The 17,930-nt window shown below is 35.9% G+C and overlaps 1 protein-coding gene across 1 annotated transcript; it reads right to left on the reverse strand.

Annotated features, from left to right (window-relative positions):
* Positions 1–16,498: 16,498 nt before the first annotated feature.
* Positions 16,499–17,020, reverse strand: LOC145681805 (uncharacterized). Its single transcript, XM_081753415.1, has one exon. The coding sequence runs from the start codon at positions 17,018–17,020 to the stop codon at positions 16,499–16,501; it is 522 nt and encodes a 173-aa protein (XP_081609541.1).
* Between the last annotated feature and the right edge of the window lie 910 nt (positions 17,021–17,930).

The raw sequence follows: 17,930 nt of genomic DNA on the forward strand, positions 1-17,930 counted from the left end.
TTTGTTGTACACTAAGATCACGGCGTTTTAAGATATTATTCATTTCTTCATCTAAACGTGACTGATGTGAATCTATGGATTTAAGATTTGATTGAATTTCATGTACAGCATTTTCAGGAACTAAAATAATTTTACGTAACTCTGACATATTTAACGACTGAAAATACTACTTCCTACTGCTGCAAGAAGTGGTCCCAAGATTAACGGTAAAAGCGCACCACCTTTTTGTAGTAACAACTTCTTTTTATTTAATGCAGTACGCTGCTGAGATAGAGCACGTAAGATCTTTTTATGTCTACGTAAACGTTGCTTCTGACGAGAATTTAAAGGAATGTTTCCTTTTATTGTGTTTTTAGCTACTTGAGATATTGTTCTTATTAAATCCCCTGAAGCATTTTGTAAAATTTGTTTTCGTTTTGCATTTTTGCATTTGCACAGAGCACGGAGCGTGCTGTAGTGTTGTTTCACCTTCAACATCTTGATGCCGACTAAACAAAAATTTCTGTATGCATGTCTTTTACGTTAGCGTACACATGCATGATTTCATTCGGAAAAATATTTGTACGTATTCGCAATGCATCGTTTGTTTTTTGTGTCAAGTCAAATAATAAATAAGTGTGAGGCTCCCGTGTTACTTCTTCGAACACACTCACGACTTCTTTACTATACCGAGGCATAATCTGCCTTGCTAAATATTGTATTTGTAATTTATCACGTGGATTTTTAAATACTATAATATAATGAGCATTTAAACTAATATCACGTGCATGTTTTCCTTTTGGAAATAAATTTTGAATAATAAATATTACAGTTAACTTTTTATGATGTGCATACTTTGTAAATAAATTAGCAACATCGCCATTAGTTTCCGACATTAAATCATCAAGTATTAATAATGAATTTTCTTTAATTTCAAAATTATTCATGTCAGGTATTCCCTCTACAAAACGTATTTTTGCATTTGCATCTAATTTTGGTATTACTGCACCATAACACCAAACAATATCATTAAATTTTATACTAAACATTTGATCACATTCATTAAGTAAACGATTTACAAAACAAGTTTTACCAGCCCTTGAAGGACCAGCAATTAAAATAGTAGAGGGATGTTGAAACTTTAACATCTTGTAATCAAATGAATGCATCAATAGAGACTGCTTTATATACACACTCACACTCATACATTCACATATTTTTCAACATGTGAATTTTAATATTTTCACAATCGTTGATTGTTCGGAGTATACATACTAATGAAACGGATAAAAAATCACTGGGATATAAGATTAAAGCTTGAATTTCAAAACGAAAATTTAAATAAAATCACAACGTAGCTGCTCTTACGACTTTCTATAAGAAAGGAGAATATAAAAAAAATAAGAAGCGTACCAACTAAAATTGCATAGCAAACGAATTATTTACAAGTTTACAGCGTAGCTGCTCTGGTATACGAACCAATAAAAAAAATCACTGGGATATAAGATTAAAGCTTAAAATGAAAAAAAAATAAATTATGAATAAATTAAAATAAATTAGGAATAAATTAAATATTTTTAAGAACGAGTATACGAGCCGGTTTAAAAAGAGACATTCATACAACTCACATTCATTCATTCGTGGGTCTATAACCGTAAGGTACACTTGCACGTTTTTGTACTGGTTCATCGTCAGTTACGTCAGGTTCGTCAATACGTTTTCGTTTTTTGTTGACCTCACGGTGTGTCTTTGTCTCCCTACAGCTAAAGATACGGAACCCCGGTCTACGAACGATACTGTTTGGGTTTTCTATTACTGTGGACTCTAATTGTCCAGACACTAATTTATAGAAACTCTCAAAGTTAATTTTTTGAGAGGTTCTATCCTTTAGTGTTATCCCCCTAATTTTGAATATATCGCGAACATCCCCTTGGGCATTTGTTAGCCGCATTGCGTAGTTTTTACAGCCAAGACCAATAAAGGTTGTAAACTCCCAACCTTCAGGAATTTCATTTGTAAGATCACCCAAATAGTTTCCGAGCGGTAACAAGGGTTCCTCATCTTTTTTCTGTAGATACATGATACTGTCAGTGTCACAGTAAATGGCTCTGTCAGGTCCTACAGTTGTCAGTAGTTCGTAAAGTCTAAGTCTAGCCCACGAAGTAATAAATGCGGCTAGTATCACATTAGAAAACGCTAACGGAACGTTTTCGTTTTCAATGTCTCTGTATGTGACAATGAGATGGTCATCATCAATTGGTACCACACTTTGAATTTCATACCTTGCCGTAGTTAAATACCTAAGAAATGTAACCTCATCACTAACAATTATACTCTGTGTCATATCTGTGCGTTGCCCCCACTTTCCATACAATGAATTGAGGTATAGTTTCGCACATTGCCTCAATCCAGGGTTCGTCCTAATATTATCATAATTTAATCGTATGCCTTCATGGGCATAATATTCTTCGATATATTTATGTTTTTCTTCAGTGGTACAGTAAGCAGGAAAACCAGAGGCTTCCTGCTTCATCTGAAGGAAGGAATTCACATAGCTCCCGAACAGTCCACCTGAATTCCCCTCTTCAGGATCTAAGAGTTCAAATTCCCATATCTCATGTATATCGATTATTTTGTAACCTTTTTTAAGAGCAAGGTGTAACTCTGGAGTACAAAATGTTCCTGTGAGAGCACACTCAGCATCACTATGAGTACATTCATTAGTGTTTTCTTCTTCCATACATGTGCGGCAAAGGCCGAAAAGTAATCGACCTCCCGCAACGTATGGTAAGATCGGAAAATAGAGGTCCTTTGCAGGGACAATTGTGCATTTGACTACACCGTGAATACTTTCCACATCTGGAAAGTCCGGTCCCGTGTGAATCTTAGGTGATTTAACCGGCATAGGTTTACGTGCCATTACCCATGGGTAAAGGCTAGTTACATCGGCATAAGATATACGCTCATCACTCGTACAATTGACGTAAGAACGAAAGACCTCCGTGCGACCACCGTTGTAACAGTTCTTAGGAATAAGAAAATCAGGTAGATTAGTACAACGTTCTTGAACAAACTTTTGCACTTCCTTGTCCGTCTTTATCTTATTATCCCAAGAACATTCCCATATTTCATATAGGTTTACACCTATACTTTTCAGGTACTTACGGCGGCGCATGGTTTGCTCATAGCGTTTTTCCATCGTATTGTACGAGTCTTGTGCATCGTGCAAAACCGCGTCACGGTTAAAGGGAAAACAATGGCGGCAGGCATGGAAAAAACATCCGTAATACTCGAAGGCAGCGTTGAGTCCTTCGTGCCATCCATCGACCTTGTACCTACCAATATACTTTTCCCCGCCTCTCCTAGCATGCTGGATTTCTATCCCTAATTGGTCTTCCATATACATAAGCCATTGCATAGCTTTTGTACTATACTTGGTCTTATGATGAAATCCCAACGCGGGAATGATAGGAATAGTATTTTCCGGTAAGTGCAAGGTACGATATGTACGCATTGCAAGACTTGCAATGGTTGATGATGTTATGAAACATTGCAAACCCTCCGTTTTCTCTTCAATAATATCGCTAAATTTGATGACCGCTTCTGTTAGAATTCTAACATCATTTTTACAATAAGCCAACATATCCTTCTGCAGGTTAAACTCCTCGCCACTTTCCGCACGTTCTTGGTGCCAGGCTTCCAATTGTTTTCTTTCTTCTGTGCTTCGTCCCTCAGGGTCATAGTACTTAAGCGGAGGGTAGGGACCGACATAATTTTGATTTTCTTCAGTATTAAACAAATATGGGAAATCTCCCTTCTTTAAATTTTGACTAAGGCCTAACGTTTTCGGTAATTTGGATAATTTAGCACCAATATAGAGGAAAAAGTCGCGAAAAAAATACGGTTACCTATGTTAATATTAAAAATCTTTTGACCCTGAATAAGAACACTAGGTACAATATGCTGGTCATCTATTAGAGTTCTAAGACAGAAGAGACCATCGTATCTCGAAGCGTTATGAGCGATCGCCAGGATTTTCTGAAAGACAGGACGTTCTACTAACACGTGGTTAATAAAATCCGTCATTGTCTTAAAAGAAAACGAACGATTTCCAATATTGTCACCGCACGTTTTACAAGGCTCATCGATACCTTTTCGTATACAGACGTGACATACATGATGACAACACACCAGTACAACTTCATGTTCCCTTTCACCGCGCTCATTCGGCGCCTTCAACATTGTCTCTACATCATAGGTGATGTACATAAACCTTTTCGTATGAACAGGTTGCTGTTTCTGAACAAAACATGTATGATTTGTATCAACATACGCGCGGCATGTTGAACAAAAATGTTCACCACACATGTGTTCAGATTTTCGCCCCCTCTTATCAAAGATACCACAATCGATGCAGAGCTTTACATTATCACATACGGATTTAGCCGCTTTATTACATGTCAGATGGCTGTCAAAACAAATACTCTCAGCAAACTCTCTATTGCATGCATTACATTTAATTCTGTTTGCAGTATCGTCCCGTTCGTGAGTATGTTCGCAAAAAGTACAACGAGTTTTACACTTGTGTGCATGATATCTTTCATCATAACCTTCCAAACAATAATAACAATACTTCCGTTTGCTAAGAAAACTTGTAATATTACGAATGGGTTCGAAATGACCAATAGTGTTACCTCTTTGATATAGGATAAAAATCTTATTTTCTGCGTGTTCTCCCGGGTAAAGTACTATATATTCCCGATTATTCTTTTCAACCTCCTCATAAACAACGATTTGATATTCCCCTTTCAAATATGCTTGAAAGAGGTCCAGATCAGAGATGTCACAACCTTGCTTACTTTGAACGTTAACTCCTGCCATTTCGCAGAGAACTTCTGCTTTAAAAAGCCACTTATTATGATCTCTTGTTTTTAAATGATATAAAACTTTACTACTTGCGGTATGTTTTGTTATTCCATATATTATGGCCATGGGGAGGCAGTACATATTCTTATTTTCAATGCGAATTAATCGCTTTTCCAAGTAATCTTGGTATTTGCAGTATTTTCGGACAGCACTCATTGCATTAGGTCTTCCTTGTCCGTGCAAATTCTCTGCTATATGGAATCGAAACAATACTTCTTCCCCTAAAAGGAACACTTCATTCGAATTTAGTACTCGTTCGATTGAAGTGAGGACTGTTCTAGCAGTGAAATTGTCCTTTCTTCTAAACGGCACATACACTGGTTTGTTATTAGTACTATTACTACTTTCAACGTATAAACCAATGTAGTCCATGGGGCGTGCATTGGAGATCACATGTTCCAACGCAAAATCGATTAAACTCTCGATATAGGCCTCTGGGTTATTAATATTCCTTTCATCACCCACAGGTCTGACGACAATTTCATGGCCCGTAAGATGAAACTTACGAAACCTTTGTCTGCTTTGTCTTACAACTTCGAAATTACTATTTCTTTGATTATCCCCGCCATTATTATTATCACTACTACTACCACTTGTACTACCACTATTATGACTACCAGTAGTACTACTTGCACTATTCTTATTTATGTTGCCATGTCCAACCATTGGTGGGACACTAGCAGATGACGGTCCAGGCTGAGGAGAAAAAATCAATTGGTTCCCATAGTCATGATTATCCTGTACACAATATTGAGCTGGGTTGTATACAGGATTTTCTCCCTGGACCTGTTGCGTGGGTATAACCACAGCATTGTCCGCATTTTCAACCAATCTCCTCATTTCTTCTTCAATTGGTAATTCAACGGAATTTAAATTGCCAATCCCATCTGCTTTATCATTTAGGAAAGCTAAATCTTCATTTGATAACAAATATAAATTATTAGAACTCAAGTTATGAGTTTCTCGAGGGGTCATGACTATGGCATTATTATTATTTTCAGATGGGATTAAGCATGGTTCCAAAACAAATCGCGAGCCAAAATCAAAAAACTCAGATAACTCTGTATCATTTATCCTATCTACCTGACCTTCCCCACAAGCTAATAAATACATAACTTTATCTAGAGCCAATTCATATGATTCTTTACTACGGAAAAAACCGTACACAAACAAATCCAGTACGTCAGCACTGCTTACACAGTGCTGGAGAATTAGTGTATCATTACCTTCAAAGACACGAAGGGCCCGCAATAAGGCTTCACATCTCACCGATCCCCTGTGGCCAAGTCTGCTTAATTCCATGATGGCTTTCCACGTACTAAAAACCCTAGGGTACTCGTTGAGACCGCGCAAGACCTCTTGCAGGTAGATTTCATCAATCATGTTAAATTCTTCAGTCGGGCAGAAGAAATCCATCTAAAAAATAAAACAAAGAAAAACTATTTTGAGTAATCAACACCACTTTAATAAAAAAAGATCAAATAAATACATCTTTTAAGCAACGCTCACATGATAATATCATATAAAAGAAAAAATTAATCACCTTTAGTTAATTAGTAATATGTAAATAGAAATCAATCAAGTTACTTTATGAAAAATCAGTAAATATATTCACCTATATTGAATTATAAACTATTCTATTAAAAATATCCACACACACACACACACACACACATACACACACACACACACACACACACAGAGAGAGAGAGAGAGAGAGAGAGTGAGTATCTCTTTGTTCATTAATATTGGTTAAATACAAATCAAGTACAATTAAAAACTATATAATTTCTTTCTTTTTTTTAAATCATAATAATAACCATAAGAAATACATACCTTTCAAGGCTTAGTTCTCCGTTCACAATCCACAAAAAGAAAAAGAAGAAATCTCAGCTGGGATATTCGGTACTTTTAATTAATTGCTAGCACCACAACGCTTAGCACAGCTTCAATATCTGTAATAAAACAGGTCTCAATAAATATAGTGGTAATCCTGTATACTTTATTTAATACTATTAAAATAGGTTTAATAATCAGGAAAGCTTTCTCTGTGATCTTTAACGCACGCCGACGTAAGAAAAAATGATAATCGTACACATCAAATACATGTTATATCATGTTCTATCAAGTGTTCTCCCCCTCCCACCACTAACAGTGACATCTGTCGGAGAACTTTTAAATTAACTTTAGTTTAGTTTAACCCGTGCATCGTGTTGACGTATTTGTTATTAGTCCTGAATATATATTTATATTTTAAAGGTAAAGTATGATATATATATATTTCTTTTTAGCCATTAAATATTACTGATAGCATTAAATAAGTACCCTTCTCGCAGTTGTGTTCTGTTAATAAAACATAGTTTGTGAGGGCATAGTTGATTCTTCTTCTATCAGTAAACCACCAAACGTTCATTATATTACAAATCCCTAAGGGGGACCCACCAACACATATGGACCTTCAGTTGAACATAATTATCATCATTATGTTATTACCTATTCAAAAAAACCCACAATTGTAAGAACCGGTAAAAAAACAGCCCCCACATAATTCTCTTTTTTGCTATAATATAATATAATACTGTTAAAATCTAGGGTCGCCTATAACTAATGGGCCCCGCCAGTTATAGCTACGTAATTTTCCTTTTGCTATAATATAATACTGTTAAAATCTAAGTAAGCCTGGGGGGCCGCGGGGGCTCGGTGGTAAAGCGTTCACCTCTGGTGTTTGGGGTCCCGGGTTCGCACCAAATATTTCAACATTTTCATGACAAACATTGTTTGGATTTATTTTTTTTATAAATTGTGGTGGACAAACACCGTGTCCATGGGTTTTTCTCGGGGGTTCTCCCGTTTCCTCCCACTTCCTATATACTTTTAAGAGCTTATTTTAGCTCCCATATTTAGTTCAAACACCTTATTTTTAACAACGAGTTTGCACAGCAAACGATTTATTTTGCAAGTTCGCAATTTTTAAAATATTTTCGAAACAAGTTTCTCTTTATGAGATTTCATAGAAATCGATCCGTAAAATAAGTTGCTCCGACTAATTTATTAGGAGAATATAAAAATAAGAAACGAACCAAAAATAATCACCGTCTCCTTTAGCCTAACCGGCATAACCGTGGGACTCAAAAATTTCATTTCATTTTTTTTCTAAGTAACCCTGTGACTAATGGGAAAGGGACCCGCCAGTTATACTACAAATAGGACTACATAATTTCCTTGTAATACAATACTGTTTAAATCTAGGGTCACCTATAACTAAGGAAAATGACCCCCGCCAGTTATAGCTATGTGTTACAATACTCGTACGTAATTCTCTTTTGCTATAATACTGTTAAAATCTAGGCAATCTATCTTGCAGGCAAAAGCCCCCGTCAGTTATAGGAGCATGTTAGGAATACTCACACATAATTTCAATTCGCTTCATTGTAATACAATACGCTAAAATCTAGAGGAACCCGTAACTAATGGGGAAGGGCTCCCGTTACTTGTAAAAATATACTACAAATAGTCGTACATAATTCTCTTTTTTTTTGCTATAAGATAATACTGTTAAAATCTAGGCAATCTATCTTGCAGGCAAAAGCCCCCTTCATTGAGGATCATGCTACAAATAGGAAAACCCATACATCATTTCATTTTGCTTCGCGGATATACAACAGGTTTTCAAGTCAAAAGACAGTGTTCAATAACCAATGTATTTAGGGGGTTCCGTAAAATTTTCTTAACATTAAAGCTATTGTTTGCGCTATGTGGCTAACATTCAGTAATATTTACTATTAAAACACGATAATGTTGGGGAAAAGCGCTCCCCCCAAGACTAAAACATTTCTTTCTGCAAATACTAGTCTTAGTTCAAACATTTGCGTTCCTAAAAAGATTATCAGTTGTATTACCAAAGCGTAGTAGTATGACATCTATTGGCAAATGAGCTTACTTAAACAGTTCAAGTCCCATCTGTACAACGTACACATATATATATATTAGGTATAACTGATTTAAAGTGATCGGTATAGCAGTTAAAAAATCGTAACAAATGAATCAAACATATTGTAATTAAGCATCCTATAATTAAGCAAATAAAACTCTACAAGTAAATGGTCCGTCTTTAGGCCTTTTATTTGTAGGTTCACACTGCAAGTGTTCTGAGTTTGCTTAGCAAACGACCCAATAAAATATTTTAAAAACGAGCTTACTTAGTATTTTCGAAACAAAGTTTCTCTTTTGAATTTGCTAAGCAAATGAACCAATAAAATAAAATAACACGATCCAATAAAATAAAATAACACGACCCAATAAAATATTTTAAAAACGAGTTTGTGTAACAAACGATTTATTTTACAAGTTTACAGCGTAGCTGATATTAGCTTGTGTACCAAGCATGAAAAAATGCAAATAACACCGATTTTAAAACGTTCACAAATAAATTTGTTCAGAGTATAACATACGATCCGTAAAATAATAATAATAATAATAATAATAATAATGTCCCTCTTGCATGATTACAAAAAATGGTCGTAGGTTTATTTCCCGGATAATGTTTCTCAGAAGCAAATCGTGTAGTTTACCAATAATTATTCAAAAAAACTTTCATTATAATTAAGTGAATAATACATGGCATTTAAAAAGTTCTCACCTTAAAAAAATCAGAGTTCGTTCTGTTAAATCACTCGCAAAAAAGTTCAACACACAAAAGATCAACACACACACACTATGGAACTGTGTAAAAACAATAATAACAAACTTTATTTCAATACTATATATATATATATAAGGATTTCATTATGTCCCTCCCCCAAGCATCATGTTTTTACCGGGTTTTCAACCCGATTTCATTAATTATAAATAAATAAAGTCATCATGTCCGCTAACATCGTTTATTCATTCATTGCCACAGCGAGAAATCTAAAAATTTCTTATTTTCAAGTTCGTCAACCGCTGGAGAAATCTCATTCAGACAGGGTATCGATCGATCAACATTCAGGACAGGCTATGTACGGTTTTCATCTATTTAAGGAAAAATGCTTACATGTAAAACTTTCATCAGATATTAGATATTCTGCCAAAAATCAGATATTGCCACAAAAATACATCTTCTAAAGGGGGAAGAAACATAAAATTTCTATCTGTCTTCTTCATCACTGCAGATAAGTATCGCAGTGACAAACATCGTTCATGGAAAAATATTTCAGTATGTCGCCAGACAGTTTCTCATGGTCAAGAGAGAAAGTGTCTAAGGTTATTCCAGTACAAGCGGAAATAAAATTAGAAAGTGCATTGACACTCTATACATGCGTGTCACAAGTCATAGTTCTAACGTAAGCAAGGTGAAAGCGTGTAAGGCAACGACCCGGAAATAATGGAATTTACAAAAATAAAACGCTGTTCATTCTAAGACAGCCTTCTCTCAGAGACGGAAGAACAATTCACTCGCTCCGTATTTCAAACTTGGCTGTAAACACGAAGTTAACTATAATAAATAAACAAATCAATAAAACGATGAATAAATAATCCATTCAATCATACATACACACACTTCGTATTTCCCATATGTTTTTTTTTCTCGCCAATTTACATGTGAGAATTGCAATAATTCTCAGTACAATACAATATACATCGCCGGTGCTTGGGGTCCCGGGTTCAGTCCCCGTACAATACAGCATTCATCTCTGGTGCTAAGGGTCCCATATTCAATCCCCGTACAATGCAACGTTCATCTCTTGTGCTAAGGGTACCAGGCTCATTTTCAGTACAATACAGCATTCACCACTGTTGCTAAGGGTCCCATATTCAATCCCCGTACAATGCAACGTTCATCTCTGGTGTTAAGGGTCCCATATTTAATCCTCGTACAATGCAACGTTCATTTCTGGTGTTAAGGGTCCCGGGTTCGATCCCAGTGCGTGTCACACATTATAAGTGTTCTGAGCTTCTTATTTTTAACAAATAAAACAATTTCCTACCACTTTATGAGATTTCATAGAAATCGAACCGTTAAATATATTAGGAGAATATCTTTTTATTCTCTCTCACATATTGCTCGTGTAATCTTTTATTCTCTCAGAATGACGTATCAACAGATTTAATTCAAATTTCCATTATTATTATTTTTAAAAATACCCAGTATAAAGTCTCTACAGACACGTATACAAACTCGAAAAAGAACACATGACCTTTCCATGTCAGCACAACTAAAAACAGAAATATAACAACTTTCTAATACACGTAACAAGGTCATCAAACCATAATAACCTAACCCAACCGGCTGCCAACACAGACCATTACTTTCTATATTAATTATAGTACCTAACGGTACCTGTAGAATACTTTGTCTGCTTCTACTGAGCGCAATAGCTAGAAATGATGGAGAAAAAGCATCCCAAAGTTTCCACCCCGCCACATATATGTTACTACACGTATAGTTAATAAGTGACAGTGTGGCCGAGAGAGGAGTATCTACGACTGACATGCAAAAGGTCCCTTGTTCGATTCCCGCTCGAGTTAACATTTGTTTTTCGCTTTAACCAATAAAGTAGCCATTTGCAACTACATATTAATGTTGTCTCGGCAACACGACAGAGTTCATTTTTGAGTCAAACGATGTTTGTCTTTCGCTAAGACCATGTTTCATTGGGGAGGGATGCGTTAAACCTTTACAAAATATATTCAAGAATGCCTTCTTTGTGTGCGTACTAAGTACTCATATAGGGTGATTAATTAGAAACGAGTCCTGCCATGTTGAGACGTCTTCTTGTTATGAGAAGCAATGTCTCGACCCGGTTGGACCTCTTCCTAAGAGTCAAGCTTATAAGTATATTTTACTCATCTTGAACGTATACAGTCGCTTTGTGTGTTTCTTCCCATTACGGACGGCACACGCGAAGGAGATCATGGCGTCCTTGAAAAAAGATACTATTATCATCTGCCCTACTTTAAGTACTTAGTGAGCGACCAAGGTCCGCAGTTCTTGTCGGGAGTTTGGCGGCATTTTTGTCAAAAACATCGTATCAAACATACCCTGCCTCCCATGGTATTATTGAGAGACGACATCGTGACCTCCATCGTTTCCTCCGCCTCTATTGCAGTGAGAACTAATCCAGATGGTGTAAATTTCTGAAAACAGCTCAGGATTTAAATAATCATTCTTGGTGTGAAGCACTTGGATGTACTCCAACAGAACATTTCCTGTCGTTTTCAACGACAAAACAATTCAGAGATAATTTCCTTTGGTCAAAAGAGACTACGAAAGTATCATAAGATAAGAAATTAATAATTTCCACTCCAGCAGTTCTACCAAAGAAAGAAAAGAAACAAAAGAAACAACAAGATACTGCAGTGAGAGGATCACTGATGAAAACTCATCACATCTCCTCAATACCCAAAAAAGTTTTCGCAAAATTTATGTATACATATGTAAGACCGTATTTGGTAACATCTTTACATGCCAGACTACAACCTCTAAATGGAGAGGATATTGGGATCCAACATTTTGATAATCTAAAACTTTCCCGGTGTTCTGAAAAAAAGAAGCAAGAGTTGCTAAATGGGTAGAAACTTCTTTTAAAAAAGTATGTTAGGTTTGGATTAGGTTAAGGAAATCTATTTTGTCATAGGGTGTTCATATTGGCATGTGTAGATTTAAAGTTAATTTGGATATTTTGTTGTTTATTTAATTTCATGCTTCGTTCAATATATTTTTGTCTTACACATATTGTTAAATTTGAAGCTTCCGGAGGATGTTACATTATATCTGCGTATAATGTATCATGGTCCGTGATTTTTTGAACCACCTGTATATTTATGTTTATATTTATTTCAAAAGACAGTTACACATTATTGTAAATCATTATTATATTTTAGGGTTCACTTTAGACGTGTAATATTTCGTCAAAATAGTAATGTAGGAAAATTAGTTTTCATAAAATTACATATAACATAATATTTTATAATTGTTGCATATTTTGTTCTTGGTATTAAGTTATGAGGGATCAAAGGTGTGTATTTTGTAGTTTCTTATAGGTTTTGTGCTATTTTCATGGAAATTTAGATGTAGGGAATGTTCGCAAAGAAACTAAAAATTTAACTTTGTATCAGCCACGATATCTTCTTGACACATCCGTTTGTTTAGGTAGAAATTATTTCTCATTAGAGCTTAACGAAATCTCAGTTTGTTTTGAGGCTCATCCAGATTTTATCATTGGTGCGGCTTCTTTTGATGTGTCGAGATTTATGTGTTGTCCTTTTGTTGCGTCACTAAAGAACCAACTAACGCTCTTCCCCCTGGTATTCTTTGTCTTTTACCTAAAACCGTGTTGGAGATCGGACATGCAATTCAATTTCTCGTCAAAATTCTGCATTTAATGTAAACTGTGTTACTGAATTTAATGTGAACTGTGTTAGTGGTGGTCAAAATGAAAATAAGTAATTGGATTTGTGGTGAAACACTCAATGGATGATGAGCCGAGTACCAGAGCAACGAATTCCTTGAGGAAGCCGATTGGTAGTTAACGTGCATGTTCGTGTAATAGGAAGGAGTTTAGGTAAACATCATTCTTTTAAAGCACCAGAAGATTTTCATTGCGAAAATCGGTGCAAATATATAATTAAGTAAGTAGCTATATTCTTTCTGGTTCAGATGCATGGAAATTTAGGTTGTTGTGCTCTACCTCTCCGCCTGGAAACTAAATTTGTGGTTTAGTGTGTTTTAACCTCGGAATTTTGTTTTGGACTAAAGTGATGGCTAGTATGTGTTTAGTGATTGTGTCTGAAATTTTCATTCACTTCTAAAACGTAAATTATGTTTCCCTAGAAACTGTGATCACATCCATCTATCATGTGAACGACGCTTCCTACGCAGATGAGTCGGGGGAAGGGGTTTTAAACGATTTAATTGTCGCAATATATTTAATCGACAATGTAATTCAATAGAACAATACTTAACCAAAACGACAGTTTATTCTGATGTAACAAATATACTGCTCCTAACGTATATATATAAAATTTAAAACATATTTTGGCTTGTTAGCAGTAGATCCGAATAAAAATATTTATATTCTCAATTACGATAAATATTTACTTTGAAAACCCGCTGCAAGTAAACGTTGTGGGTGCATCGTGGTATATTCTGGCAAAAGAATTTCTTTTGGATAGCTCGTGGACCTTATTCAAGTCTGTTAAAAAGAGAATATAAATAAAATATTTAATACTGTATTTATTAATTTTGTCTGGAGATATTTTTTATTTTTTTTTCTTAATTTCGTTCTGTCTGATTCGTAATGTTGACATTATTTGTAACTCAGGTGTGATGTGAGGGCTATGAATGTTTTATTGGTGATAATAGAATTTTTCTCTTGTAATAGGTTAAGTTAGTTTAGATTAGATTGGGCTAGAGTAGGTTAGGCTAGGTGTAGGTTAAGTTTTACTATATATGTGATCATGTACTTTTCTTGTGTCGAACTATGTCTATGGTAAATAAAATAAAAGACATAGCAAAGTGAGAGACGCCTACCACTAATGTAATCAAAATATTGAAGTATCAGTAAATATCAGTTGTGAGGGTACGAACTATATAATCAATATGGACGCCGGCTCAGTAATTCGTCAAACCACGTCATTGTATGTAGCAAGCTATTTGAAAATGCTACAGAATTATTTTTTTAAATGTAGCTAATTACACAATGAAAATAGTTTCACATGTTAACTTTTCACGCCACTATTTTGTGTTTAATAAGGAAAATCGCACTTTTATAGTTCTCTCTAATTATAAGTTATAGTTCCCTCTATAAATTGTGTTTTTATAGTTCATAATAATTTTCATGTTTGCGCCAAATCATTTATGTTTCAGGAATGCATGAATAAAAATGGAAAAACTAATAAAGAAACAATGGAATGCGTTATTCATACAGATAGGCTTAGGCCCTAACACTGAAGCCACAGAATTTAAAAACCATATGTGCAGAAAGGTTAAAGAAGTTGCTGCTATAGACTTATTAAGTATTCGTAGAAGAGATGAAAATAGAGTCATGTATGTGAAAACCTTCCAGACTATTGTCGAAATGATCATAAATATTATGTGACATTCTATAGAAATTTCACTGTATGCAATACACCCGATTATACTCCATGGATGATAATATACCTACTAAAGCTTCTTAACATCAGAAAGATACGTCCAAGAGCTAAAGAAGTCCTGTCCGAAGGAGTACTGTTATTAAAGATATAATCATTCCTTTTTTCGTGTTCCTGTTTATATGGAACTGAAGTAAACTGTGAACAAAGATTAGCGGCGCAAATCTGCCTTCAACATTGGGAGGACAAGTAAAACCGTTTCTTTCTTTTTGTTGTTTTTATTAAGCGATGCTCAAAATATTTATGAAGTTGAAAAACAATCCTGTGGAGGATCAGGAAGCAGAATCGTCTTGAACATTGGGAGGCAGACAGATTTGAGGCTTATTCTAGGGGGACATCAATTTCATCCCACTTTCTTTTGTGACGATCGGACACAAATCATCACATTTCCTCCCCCAAAAAAAATACATTTCAAATCGGATTATTGGGGGGACATGTCACCCTCATCCCCCCGGAATTTGCTCCAGTGACAAAGATGCTGCATCAAAATTTGATGGTATCGCAGCATTTGTTAATTCCGAGTATGGCAAACTAAGATGCAGCGGCACAAATTTGTCTTCAACATTGGAGGGGGGGGGGGGGAAGTAAGACCGTTTCCTTTTTTTTTTTTTTTTGTTAAGCGATGCTCAAAATAATTGTAAAATTGAAAAACAATCCTGTAGAGGATCAGGGAGTAAAGTTGTCTTTAACATTGGAAGGCGAGCAGATTTGAGGCTTATTCTGGAAGGACATTAATTTCATCTCACTTTCTTTTGTGGCGACTGGCATAACCGTGGGACGTAAAACTTAAAGATTTCATTTTTCTTTTGTGGCGATTGGACACAAATCATCACATTCCCCCCCCAAAAAAAACGCATTTCACATCGGATTATTGGGTGGGACAGTTCCCCCCAGTTCCAAGATTGGAGGGGACATGTCCCCCTCATCCCCCCAGGATTTGCGCCAGTGCTAAGATGGATGAAGACAAGGAGCGTCAGAGGTGAAGTTGTAGATCATATATTACATTTAAGTGGGTTGTCACATATTGAACGTGTGAAAGCAGAAGGGGCATATTGTGGACTTTAATGTTGCAATTTGACAGCCACGCTTCCTGAATGAAAGAAGAGCATTGACAAATGAAGTAATCAAACATAGTGCCAAGTGCTCGTCGCTTAGTTCCATTTTAAAGAATCTTTGTATGTTTTCAAATACACGAAAAACAAGTGTAAAAATATCGAAAACATATGGCAGCACTTTCCAATATCACTTTCGTGAAAAGTACGTTGTTCATTATTTGGTATAAATGTAAAAAAACACCGCATAAAGCTTTGCGCGTAACTACGAGGGCTGATCAATTATGATAATAAATGAATAAACATAATTACCTGTACTAATTCTTCAAATGTTAATGGCTTTTTACAAAATAGTCCCCATTACATGCAATGCATTTTTCTCAACGTTTCTGCCAGTCATCAAAGACATACTAGAAGCCATTTTCGGACAGATCCTTCAAAATCGCTTTTGCAGCTTTAACCACTGCCCCTGATGATGCGAAACGCAGTCTCCAGGGGTGTTCCTCAAAGTTAGAAAAATAGAGATCACAAGGGGCTAAATCAGAGCTATATGGAGGATAGAATATACACGGAACGCTTTTCTTTGCAATAACGATAACAACATTCGCAATATGGGGCCTGGCATTATCATAGTGTAGCATCCATCCTGTTTCTTTCAGATGTGCTTGTGTCTGATGAATGCGACCTTGGAGGGTTTGCAATACATCCTTATAATACACTCCTGTGACAGTTGTATGTAGTGGACGACATGCTGGTATACCATGCCTCGAATATTGAAAAATGACCATATCTTTGTTAGCAGAAGCAACCACCCTCGCTTTCTTGGGTGTTGGTGACGAAGGAGACTTCGACACAGAACTTTGCTGCTTGGACTCAGGATCATAATGATGAAGACAACTTTCGTCGGCAGTGATGATTTTCGACAGAAACATGGGATCGTTTCGCAGCTTTGATTTCCACTCCGAACACCTCCACACGTATAGCTTTTTGATCGGGAATAAGCAATCGTGCAAACCACCGCGCACACACAGGTAACATATGCAGTTTGTCTGTGAGCAGAGTATGAGCGGAACCAAATGAAATGTCCATTCTTTGCGCTAGTTCTCTCCGTTATTCGACGATCTTCTCTCACTATCACAGCAGTGGTGTTGATGTTCACTTCCATCGGAGCAGTTACTGGAGCGCCGGGTCCACCTTCCTTTGAAGTTGATTGTCTCCCATCTTTAAACATTTTGAACCATCTTCGCACTGTGCTATAGGGAAGAACAGACCCCCCGTACGCGTCCTGTAACATCTCATATGCTTCAGCTGCTGTTTTCTTCAATCGAAAACAAATTTCAATGCACTATACTGTTCTCGCGTATACCTTATGCGAAACTGAAATTACGTGTGCTTGAACGGCTGTCAAGGTCACATTCCTGACGTTATAGCCTCCAAACTTGCTCGATCTATTCGTCACTTCTCCCACTACACAGACGTGTTTCGTTTCCTATGCCTTGCTGTTGTAATCACCTCATAAACACTGATAATTATAGTCTTTATTGATCAGTCTACAAAAATATAAACTAATAAAAATTCTCAACGTCAGTTGCTACAATGTTTATGACATTAATAAGAAAGTGTGCATGCTAATAGTTGTAGTAAGTACGTATCTATTCGACACAGGAATTTTAAGGTGTTGTAATATCTTAGCTAAGTCACTGTTATTAGAAAATAAAAGTTTACAATTATCAGTATTTTATTTTAACTCAATGACGTGTGTTCACCATGCTGGTTGGGGTGCTATTAACATCAAACAATTGACAGAACACCGTGGTATTATTCCTATTTATACAATTATTT

Source organism: Thermobia domestica, chromosome 3 (assembly GCF_964235325.1).
Source record: "Thermobia domestica chromosome 3, izTheDome1.hap1.1, whole genome shotgun sequence".
In the NCBI taxonomy this organism is placed as follows: Eukaryota; Metazoa; Arthropoda; class Insecta; order Zygentoma; family Lepismatidae; genus Thermobia; species Thermobia domestica.

Coding starts and splice junctions, on each gene's coding strand:
- LOC145681805 (XM_081753415.1), bottom strand. CDS start 17,020: ATGTTTCTGTCGAAAATCATCACTGCCGACGAAAGTTGTCTTCATCAT.